This window comes from Piliocolobus tephrosceles, chromosome 18 (assembly GCF_002776525.5).
Source record: "Piliocolobus tephrosceles isolate RC106 chromosome 18, ASM277652v3, whole genome shotgun sequence".
In the NCBI taxonomy this organism is placed as follows: domain Eukaryota; kingdom Metazoa; phylum Chordata; class Mammalia; order Primates; family Cercopithecidae; genus Piliocolobus; species Piliocolobus tephrosceles.
Window position 1 is genome coordinate 991,715 of NC_045451.1, and position 12,079 is coordinate 1,003,793.

The 12,079-nt window shown below is 37.6% G+C and overlaps 1 protein-coding gene across 5 annotated transcripts in view; it reads right to left on the minus strand.

Annotated features, from left to right (window-relative positions):
• The window catches only part of ATP9B (ATPase phospholipid transporting 9B (putative)), a 268,072-nt gene that overhangs the window by 184,835 nt on the left and 71,158 nt on the right, over positions 1-12,079 (minus strand). For 4 of the 5 annotated variants that reach the window (XM_026455182.1, XM_026455183.2, XM_026455181.1 and 1 more), the window contains one exon: positions 4,461-4,512. The exons of the other annotated variant lie outside the window; for it this stretch is intronic. In XM_026455182.1, the coding sequence (XP_026310967.1) occupies positions 4,461-4,512 (52 nt within the window). The remainder of the gene's footprint in view (positions 1-4,460; positions 4,513-12,079) is intronic. 5 annotated transcript variants of the gene reach the window in all.

The window sequence follows — 12,079 nt, forward strand, 5'->3', positions numbered from 1 at the left end:
ACCAAAAGAGAGGTGGCATGGCTGAAGACATTTTATAATGATAAAAGGGTCAATCTGCCAAGCAAACATTAATATATTTACATCTAACATCAGAACTTCATATACATGAATCAAAATCTGATAGAAGGAAAAACAGAGAAAGAGTGACAAACTTCAGTACTCCGCTTTCAATAATGGATAGGACAACCAGACAGAAGATGAACAAAAAAAGATTTGAACAAAGATGCAGACCAACTAGAACAAAAATCTATGGAACATTCCACTCAACAGGAACAGAATGTAGATTTTCCTCAAGTGCATACAGAATATTCTCAAGGATACCCAATATGTTAGGACATTTTTCACAAATGTGAATAAACTTCAAAGGATAGAAATCATATAAAGTACATTCTCCAACTACAATGGAATGAAATTAGAAATCAATAACAGAAGGAAATTTAGAAAATGTATACATATGTAGAAATTCATATTCATTAATAAACAACGAATCAGGCCAGATAAGGTGACTCCACACCTGTAATCCCAGTGCTTTGGGAGGCTAAAGTGGGAGGATCATGTGAGGCCAGGAAGTCGAGACCAGCCTGGGCAACATAGCAACAGACACAGCCTGTCGCTACAACAAAATTTAAAAATTACCCAGATGTGGTGTTGTGTGCCTGTACTGCTAGCTACCTGGGAGGCCGAGGCAGGAGAACTGCTTGAGTCCAGGGGTTCAAAGTTACAGTGATCATCATAGTGAACTACAATCATGTCGCTGCACTCCAGCCTGTCTCTACAAAACAAGACCCTATCTCTACAAAAAAAAATAAAAATAAAAACTAAAAATCAATAAGCAATGTATCAAGGAAAAAATCACAAGGGAAATTAGAAATTAATTTTGAGATGTATGGCCAAATCTCATGAAATACAGCAAAAGCAGGACTTAGATGGAAATTTGTAGTTATAAACACCTGTACTAAAAAAGACCCTCAAGTAAATAATCTAACTTTCCGCCTTAAACTACAAAAAGAAGACTAAACTGAACAGAAAACAAGCGGAAAGAAGAAAACAATAAAAACAGAAACCAATAAATGAAACAAAGAACAGAAAAACAAGTATGAAAAATCATTAAAACCAAAAGCTGGATATTTTAAAAGATCAATAAGATTGACAAACCTTTAAGCTAGAGTGACCAAGAAAAAAAGAGAGGAGTTCAAAAGAGTTACCAGGAACAAAGGAGGGTACATGACTATCAACATGACAGAAACAAAAAGGACTGTAAGGAGATCCTAAAAACAACTGCATGGCAACAAATTGGATAACCTAGATAAAGTGGACAAATTATGAAAAAGACACAAACTACCAAAACTGACTGGGTCTACAGATAATCTGAATAATCCTGTAACAAGTAAAGAAACTGAATTAGAAATTTTTTAAAAATCAGAGTCCAGTCCCAGAGGGTTTCATGGGTGAATTCTATCAAACACTTAACAAAGAATTAATAATTCTTCACAAACTCTTCCAAAAAATAGAAGAAAGATCACTTCTTAACTCATTCCACTGAGGCCAGTATTACCCTGACACCAAAACAAAAATAACACAAGAAAAAAAAAAAAAAAACACTGTACGTCAATACATGTTTTTTTGTTTGTGAAGACAGAGTTGCACTCTCGTCACCCAGGCTGGAGTGTAGTAGCGCAAACTCGGCTCGCTGCAACTTCTGCCTCCCAGGTTCCAGTGATTCTCCTGCTTCAGCGTCCTGAGTAGCTAGAATTACATGCCTGTGTCACCACGACTGGCTAATTTCTGCATATATATACACACACACATATTTTAGTAGAGATGGGGTTTTGCCATGTTGGCCAGGCTAGTCTCGAACTCCTGACCTCAAGTGATCCACCCACCTCGGCCTCCCAAAGTGCTGGGACTACAGGTGTGAGTCAACGTGCCCAGTCCAATACATCCTTTAAAAATAGATGCAAAAAAAGCCTTAACAAAACAGTTGCAAATCAAATCCAGCAACACACAGAAGGACCACACGCCCGTGATCAAGGGTTATATATTCTGGCCTCCATCTGTGGTTGAGGAGTTCAGCCTTTCTGGGGACTGGAGGGCCTGCAGAGTTCTCCCACTCAGCCGTCGGTGCTGTGAAGCAATACACTATGAGGTGAGTCATTCACATGTGCCAAACTATGATGGCAGCCTAACCACTGGACTGTAAAAGCACCTAAATGGTCTTATTACACTATTGTTAAGAAGAACAGAAATACTTGAAAAAAGAGCACATTCTACTCCAATATTGGCAAATGATGGCTTCAAAATATAAACATTAACATTTCAAAAGCAAATAACGCCACTTGCAAAGAGAATTAGTAAGAAGGCTTCCAGAATGAAGAGCAATTAGGATGAGAAATCAGTTAAGGAAACACCAGCCAGCATAAAAGATTAACCTTGCAAATGGAACTGCTTAACGATAGGAGTTTACTTCTCTTTCATATACAGTCCATTTGGTAACGGAAGGGGAGGGGCTCTGTTCCACACATTCATTCAGGACACCAGGCTGATGGAAGCTTTGGCATCTTTAAGAAGCAGTTTCCACGACTGCCCTAGTCATGGCCATCTAACCAGCAAGGGGCAAGAGATGAGCAGGAGCCTGCAGGAGAGGTTAGCTGCAGGGCTAGATGTGGCATACAGACTTTTGGCTCTCCTCCTTTGGCCAGAGTTCAGTGACATGGGACCAGCTAACTGGGCAGGAAAGGCAGTCCAGCCGTCTTTCCAACAGGAAAGAGAAATGGGTTGGAAAAGTAGCCAGCCAGTCCCTGCCACAGTTGGGAAAATAAAAGCTCACATGAAACAACACATAATTAAATAAACGTATCAAGTGTACAGAAGTCACTTGATTATTAGGTAGAGCTGATCTCCTGTTAATGGCAGAATTCATCTCACATATAAATAATCGTAACAACAACTGGTAGAAAGAGAAAACACTTTTCTTCTTTCTCATGACAAAAATGTCACTTCTAAAAGTATGTTTATAGAGAAAAATTAAATCAACAACTCTGAAATCTAACAGTCCTTTCTACCGTTATCACACTAGAAATAAGATATATGCTGAGTTTCTAATAAAAATAGTAACATGCCTCGCTTCCTATAAAAACTACTGTTCATTTATAAAAAATGTCAGGAATGTAGGGCAGAAAGAAACTCTGGATGTTACTTGATATACCTCCCTCATTTCACAGATGATGAAAACGTGTGCCCACCTGGCAAGGTCACATAACTAGAAACTGGTCAAAGTGATTCGAACTCAGGTTCCCCGATTTCCAACAATTTTTCTATTTGGCCACACTAGGCTTCTATCCAATTACCTCTTTTCCATCTTTATATTTTTGAAAGCTCAGGTCATACAAATAGCGTTTTTTCTGCAAAGTCTGCATCAACTCAATAGGCAAAATTATCTGTTCCCACATAGCCCCAAACATTTCTGAGTCCAGCACCTACACAATCAGGATTATCACTGTCCATGGATACACTTCCACCGAGACCATCCACGCTGTAAAAGTTGCTCCCGAGGCCAGGCGCGGTGGCTCAAGCCTGTAATCCCAGCACTTTGGGAGGCCGAGACGGGCGGATCACGAGGTCAGGAGATCGAGACCATCCTGGCTAACCCGGTGAAATACCGTCTCTACTAAAAAATACAAAAAGCTAGCCGGGCGAGGTGGCGGGCGCCTGTAGTCCCAGCTACTCGGGAGGCCGAGGCAGGAGAATGGCATAAACCCGGGAGGCGGAGCTTGCAGTGAGCTGAGATCCGGCCACTGCACTCCAGCCTGGGTGACACAGCCAGACTCTGTCTCAAAAAAAAAAAAAAAGTTGCTCCCGTTTGTATCTTAAGCAACAATTAGTGCCTGGTACATATTAACAGTAAGTGGTAAACAAGTATTTGCTGAACTGCTGAATAAAACTGCAAATGCAAAATAGCCATCAAATTTTAAGTAACATCATCATTTAATTAGATGTCAGTATGAATTTGAATGAAAACACTCATCGGATACATAGGTCCTGATAGGATTATTTTTAAACAAATATATTTCACAGCAAACACCCTTTTAAATATTGACTATTAAATATAATTTAGGTGTTAATGAATTCAATATATTATTCAAAGAAAATTTTTACAGGATAATTTTTACTTTTACCTTTTAAAACGAAAATTAAACTATGAAAATACTAAATCATCAGCAAGGTAACTGGAGTACATGTATTTTCTTTGTAAAGCAGCTTCATATGAAAATGTGGACTCTTTTTTCAGAGGTTTCATGTGTTTATATTTAAAGTAAAATACCATTTCTACAGAAATATTCCTCATTGCTGCAGCCTACTAAAAATGTAAGGAAAACAGTTTTCGCTTGTATAGATATTTGTAAATTTGTTTTTGCAATTATAATATACAGTTAGGTAAGTTTTTTTAAATGTAAAAATACCTGCTTTTTCTGAAGTTCTAAGAAACACCATGTCCGATGGAATTCTTTGATTCTGCAAAGAGCATTATAAAAGATTAATTATCTATATGCAGGTTTATAAATTAACACAATTTCATTCCAAAGAAGAAATAGCTATGAAAACAACTAATACAATTAAAATTCTGCTGAAATAACACAATTTGTATATAAAAAATTGATATTTTAATTCACATTTTAGTTGAAATGCTAAGATTTTTTTCCCATGAGTGAGTCATATATTGGTATGTAGTAGTGACTTTAAAAATGCTTCATGTCCAGTGGCTCAGGCCTGTAATCCCAGCACTTTGGGAGGCCGAGGCAGGCAGATCATGAAAGTCAGGAGATCGAGACCATCCTAGCCAACATGGTGAAACCCCATCTCTACTAAAAAAATGCAAAAAATTAGCCGGGCGTGGTGGTGGGTGCCTGTAGTCCCAGCTACTCGTGAGTCTGAGACAGGAGAATGGCGTGAACCCAGGAGACGGAGCTTGCAGTGAGCCGAGATCGCGCCACTGCACTCCAGCCTGGGTGACAGAGCGAGACTCCATTTAAAAAAAAAAAGGCTTCATGTCAGCCAGGCATGGTGGCTCACGCCTGTAATCCCAGCACTTTGGAAGGCCAACATGGGAGGATCACTTGAGCCCAGGAGTTTGAGACCAGCTAGGGCAACATGGCAAAACTCTACCTCTACAAAAAGTTGAAAAAGTAGCCGGTGTGGTGGCATGCCTGCCGTCTCAGCTACTAGGGAGGCTGAGGGTTGAGGATGGCTTGAGCACCAGGAAGGTCAAGGCTGCAGTAAGGCATGTTCATGCCACTGCACTTCAGCCTGGGCAGCAGAGCAAGACCCTGTCTCAAAAAAAAAAAAAAAAGCTTTATGTCTGAAAAAAACGTTAAATATTGCCATTTCTGTGGCCTCTGTTAGTCTGTACATGTAACACAGCAGGTATCGCCTTATAAAAAACTACGTCCTCCCCATGAGACGAAATGGCCCTGGAAAGCAAGGACTGCGGTCCTCCAATGCCCACAAAACAGAGCACACCACACCCAAAACACTTAACACATGTGAAAGAGTGAATCAATGACTGAACAAGCCAACAAGCAAAACCCCACAGATTTGAGATATTCTTTCATGACACAGAAAAACTCAAAAGATATTTTATGACATATACAAACTTTTACAAGTCACTATTCATACATTTAATCATTATGTTCTATCAACTGGGAAAGCTATATCGGTCTAAAGAAAAAAATATGTAACTGTACTAAGAATACTTCACATAATCTCATGAATTATGTATGATTTTTGAGACCTAAGTAAAGACTTACCTACCCATGGTAAATAAATGGATAATAATTGGTAAATAAATGGATTGTCAGTCAACACATAACACATTAAAGCTGAACAAAGCTATGTTATTGGATAGGGCTATTTCTTTCTAACACTAGGAAAAAAACTAATATTAGAATGAAACCAATAAAAGATGTGCAAGAACTCTACACAAAAAACTGTAAAATATTATTGAGAGAAATTAAATGTGAGGATTAACTGTACAACCTAATAAAACTAAATTAAACTAGAGTAGTTAAGAAAAGATGGGATTACACCAAGATAGATGATTATACCAATACAAAACCGTATGTCCAAAAATAGGTCCATATATATAGGGATGAAACTGCCCATCAGTGAGGAAATAATTGTGTTTTCAATCAATAGCACTGAGAAAACCCAGGACCGTCAGGGGATGATGAGAGATGATACCTGACCTCGACTTCAATGTAAACACAAAAATCTACCTAGAATTACAGTTCTAAATCTGAAAGACAAAACAATAAAATGCCTAAAAGAAAAAAAAAATAATTCTTTCCCCGCTGAATTGTCAGTCACCAAACATGACAAGAATATTTTCATGACTTTTTGAGAGGTAAAGATGCTTATAAAGACCATCAACAAAAATTGTCTTAAAAAACTAACCTTAAATGAAAAGATTAATAGCAGACTTCATTAAATTTAAGAATTTCTGTTCAATACAGCCTACCAGGAAAGAAGAGGAAGATAACTGCAACGCATATATAACTAACAAAAGACTCCAAACCAGAACACACAAAAGTCCACAAACTGATAAGAAAAGAAAATATAACTCAGAAGAGAAATTCCAAGGGATTTTAGCAGGCTTGTCACATGACAGACACACATAAAATCATATGAAAAAGTACTGAATCTTATTAGACTTCATAGAAATAGGCATTAAAACCACTTCTACTGATTTACACTCCCACACCAACAGTGTAGAAGTGTTCCTATTTCTCCACATCCTCTCCAGCATCTGTTGTTTCCTGACTTTTTAATGATCACTATTCTAACGGGCGTGAGATGGTATCTCATTGTGGTTTTGATTTGCTTTTCTCTAACGACCAGTGATGATGAGGTTTTTTTCATGTTTGTTGGCTGCATAAATGTCTTCTTTTGAGAAGTGTCTGTTCATATCCTTCGCCCACTTTTTGATGGGGTTGTTTTTTTTCTTGTAAATTTGTTTAAATTCTTGGTAGATTTTGGATATTGGCCCTCTGTCAGATGCACAGATCGCAAAAATTTTCTCCCATTCTGTAGGTTGCCTGCTCACTCTGGGTCTAGGAGAGGAATAGCATCAGGAGAAATACCTAATGTAGATGACGGGTTGATGGGTGCAGCAAACCACCATGACACGTTTATACCTATGTAACAAACCTGCACGTTCTGCACATGTACCCCAGAACTTAAAAAAAAAAAAAAGACACTTCTACATACATATCAGAAACGCTAACTTTAAAAGGCTGAAAATGCACATGCCGGCAAACATGCCAAGGCACTGCTGACTGAAGCAGAATTTGGTACACCACTTTGCAAAACCACGTGCAGGGTCTACCACAGTGGAACTGCGTAACCCAAAACACAGCAGCTCCACTCCTAGGCACACCTGCAACAGCAATGTGTGGATGTGTGCACCAAGAAGTATAGTCAAATATGACACAAAAGTATCCTTCATGATAGGCAAAACTTACATGTAACCTAAAAACCCATCAACAGGAAAACAGATAAAAACCATACTATATAACCCCAAAATGGGTGGGTAACAACTACACACAACAACATGGATGTATCTCATAAAGAACATGGGGCCAAAAAAGCGCCTATCCAAACACACTCCCACCTCGGTAAATTTTCTAGGCACTCTTGCCAAAAATCAATTAACCATAAATTTCAGAGTTTACTTCTGGATCCTCAATGTAATGCTAGCTCCTGCAAATGCTGATTACTGTAAATCTGTATTAAGTTTTGAAATAGTGAAGTACAAATATTCCAAGTTTGTCTATCTTTTTCAAAATTGTTTTGGCCATTCTGGGTCCCTTCAATGTCCATGTGAATTTCAGAATCAGCTTGTCAATTTCTGCAAAGACATCAACTGGGATTTTGAGAGGGATTAACGCTGAATCTATAGATCAATTTAGGGAACACCACCTTTTGAACAATACATACTTCTAACCATGAGCATGAAATGTCTTTACATTTACTTTGGTCTCTAGTATGTTTCAACAATGATCACGTTTCATGGCAGCCTTGAATTCCCAGGCCCAACTAAGCCTCCCAAGTAGCTAGGACAGCAGATATGTGCCACTGTGCCTAGCTAATTAAACTTTGGTCTATGTTGTCCAGGCTGGTCTCAAATTCCTAGCTTTATGTGATCCTCTTGCCTTGGCCTCCCAAAGTGCTGGGATTACAGGTATGAGTCATCATGCCCGGCCCTTAAAAGTATTTTTTTTTAAATTTCATATTCAGACTCTCTATGTCCTTATTCTGTCTTATTTTCTATGGAGCACTGATAAACAAACTAGATAATTTCAAACAATTACTGGACACTTTTGTTTCTTTTTCCTTCCCCTCAGGACTAGGGGCACCACAAGAGCAAGGAGCCCTGTGTTCTCCTAACACCGCATGCCGCAGCATGAACACACAGCTGCTTCTCTGACCAGTCACCCACCTGGGATATATAGACTTTCTGGAATTGAGCTACTGTGAATAATGTAGATACAGACATTCCTGCACAGGTTTTTTTATCAACATAATTTAACATTTCTCTGATAAAGATCCAGGAGTGCAACTGTTGGGTAGTATGATGGCTACACAGTTTTTTTAAAGAAACAATCCGGTGATTTCCCAGAATAACTGTATTATTCGTATTTTCACAAGCAATATACAAGTGATCCGATTCTTCACATTGTTTCCAATATTTGGTACTGTCACCATTTTTTCATTTTAGCTGTTCTGATAGATGCATACTGATATTTCATTGTGTTTTAATTTGCATTTCCTGATGACTAATGATGTTGAATTCCTGTTCATGTGTTTATTTTTATTTATTTATTTATTTATTTTTATTTTTATTTTTTTTTGAGATAGAGTCTCGTCTGTCACCAGGCTGGAGTGCAGTGGCGCAATCTTGGTTCACTGCAACCTCCACCTCCCGGGTTCTAGTGATTCTCCTGCCTCAGCCTCCCAAGCAGCTGGGACTATAGACGCCCACCACCACATCCAACTATTTTTTTGTATTTTCAGTAGAGACAGGGTTTCACCATGTTGGCGAAGATGGTCTCAATCTCTTGACCTCGTGATCCGCCCCCTTCGGCCTTCCAAAGTGCTGGGATTATAGGCGTGAGCCACGGTGCCTGGCCCATGTGCTTATTTTCTATCTGTAAATCTTTGTCATAATGTCTCTTGAAATCTTTTGCCCATTTTCTAATTTCAATTTTTTTTTAATGTTAAGTTTTAGGAGTTTTTATATATTCTAGATAGAAATCTTCGTCAAATATATGGTTTACAAATATTTTCTCCATCTGTAGATTTTCCTTGTATTCACATGGTTTTTCACAAGGCACACAGTTTTAATTTTAATGATATGCAATTTATCGAGTTTTCCTTTTACACATTGTCCTTGTGGTGTCAATTCTAAGAAATATTTTCCACGCCCTAGATTCTAAATATTTTTTTTTCTAAAAGTTTTGCAGTTTCACATTTTACATTGAGTCCATGGCCTTTTTTAGCCTCTGGATGCCCAGTCCCATTTGAGAAGGCTACCTTTTCTCCACTGAATCATTTTCACCTTTGTCTAATTCTGGTTTCCCTATAATATTTTGTTAACTTTTGTTTCTATCCTCCTTCCACACTATGTTGACTAATGTAACCATGTAATATGCCTTAACATCAAGAAGGATGATTCCTCCCACTTTATTTGCCTTGTCAAAGTTGGTTTAGCTATTCTACAACCTGTGCCTTTCCGAATTAATTTTAGAATCAGATTATCTATGTCTTTAAAAATAAGAAGAAAAAAAAAACCCTGCTGAGATTTTTATAGGAATGGTATTAAGCATACAGAACAATTTTGGGAAAACTGAAATGTAGAATGTTCCAATCGAAAAGAGACGGGTCTATTTACATGTTTCCTTAAATTACTTTTATCAACACATTGTAAATTTCAGCATAGATTTCATTTTCACAGAATGACTGTAAGAGTACTGCATTTTTAATTTCTGTGCCCACATGTTCATTGCTATTATATAAAAATGAGGTTCATATTTGTGCATCGATCTTATAACCCAACACCGTGTTGAGCTCACTAGTTCCAGATTTTCTATAGATCCGTTGGGATTTTCAACATATATGAATATGTATCTATATACATGTATACATAGTTATATCATCTGCAAATTGAGACATTTTTATTTCTTTTCTAATCCCTCTTTTATTTTCTTGCCTTACAGACTAGAAGTGCCACTGAATAAGAGTAGTAACGGCAAACATCCTTGTCTTGTCCCCAGTCTCAGAGAGGCAGCATTCAGTCCTACACCATTAAGTAGGATGTTGACTACAGGTTTTTTTGTAGATTCTTTTTAAACAAGATATGGTTATTCCCCTTCTAATCCAACCTGCTCAAAGTTTTTATCATGAATGAGTGTTGGGTGAAGTCAAACGACCTTCCTGCAACAACTGATTGTGTGATTTTTCCTTATTCTGTTGATAGGGTAAATTACATTGCTTGATTTTAGAATGCTGAACCACATTTACATACCTGGAACAACCTGTACTGGGATGTGATGTATTACTCTTCTTTACATATTGCTGATATCAATTGGGCTGTAGTTTTCTTTTATTGTACAGTTTTTTTCCTGGTGTTGAGATAAAGACATTCCTGACCTCATAAAATGAGTTGGGTAGTGCAGCATTCTCAATTATTGTCCGAAAACAACTGTGTGAAGCTGATGCTAAGTCTTCTTTAATGGTTTTAAGGAATTCTCCTGGACCTAGATATTTCCTTCCTAGAGCTTTAAATTACTAATTCAGCTTCTTTACTGTCTACAGGACTATTCATACTATCTATTTCATTTTGACTGAATTCTTATACTTTATGGTTTCAGAAGAATTTGTCCATTTCTTCTATTTATGAGCATCAAGGTGTTTGTAGTATTTCGTAACTGTCTTTTTAATGGCTGCAGGACCTATAGTGAAAGCCTCTATTTCATTACTGATACTGGTGATTTGTGACATTATTCTTTTTATTTTGATCAGTCTTGCTTGCTAGAGGTTTATCAATTTTATTAACTTATTTAGAAGAACCAGCTTTTGTATTCATTGATTTTCTGTCTTGTCTTCCTATTTTCCATTTTACTGACTTCTACTTGTATCTTTATTATTGCCTTCCTTCTGCTTGCCTTGGTTTAACTTTGCTGTCTTCTCCTAGTTTCTTGCAGTAGGGATTTAGATTACTGACCCAAGACCTCTGCTTATTTCCACATAGGAGTTTCATGCTACAGTTGATCCCAGCACTGCCCTTACATGCATCCCACTTATTCCAGAATGCAGAATTTTCATTTTTATTCAGCTGTATGTATTGTTTCCTTGAGACTTACTATCTATCCTATAAATTAATTCAAAGTGTGCTGTTTACTTTCCACATGTTTTAGAGTTTTCCTGTTGCCTTTGTTACTGATTTTTAAGAATTCTATTATAGTGAGAGAACACACTGTGTGATTTCAATTCTTTTCAATTTGTTGAGGTTTATGGTACAGAATATGTCTTATCTTGGTGAATGTTCTATAGACACTTGAAATAAATGTGTTCTCTCCTACTGACAGGAACAGTGGTCTATGCATGCTAGACAACTCCTGCTGGTTGGTCCTATGCAAATCTTCCACATCCCTGCAGAGCGTCTGTCCACTACTTCTATCCAATGCCTGAAGGGTGGTGCTGAAGTATCCACTTGTAACTGGACTTGTCTACTTTTTTCAGCTCTGACAGTTGTTGATTCACGAATTTTATGGATCTGTTGTTTGGTGAGTACCACTTTAGGATCACTGTATCTTCCTGATGGATTAATCCTATTATTGTTATACAATATCTCTTTTTGTATGTAGTAATTTTCTTCACTCTGAAGTACACTTTCTTGGACATTAATATAGCTCCTAGTACTTTTGTTTAATTTTACATTGTATATATTTTTCTATCCTTTTACTTTCATCCTATCTATGTCACCATATTTGAAGAGACTTTTGTGTAAACAACATAGAGATGC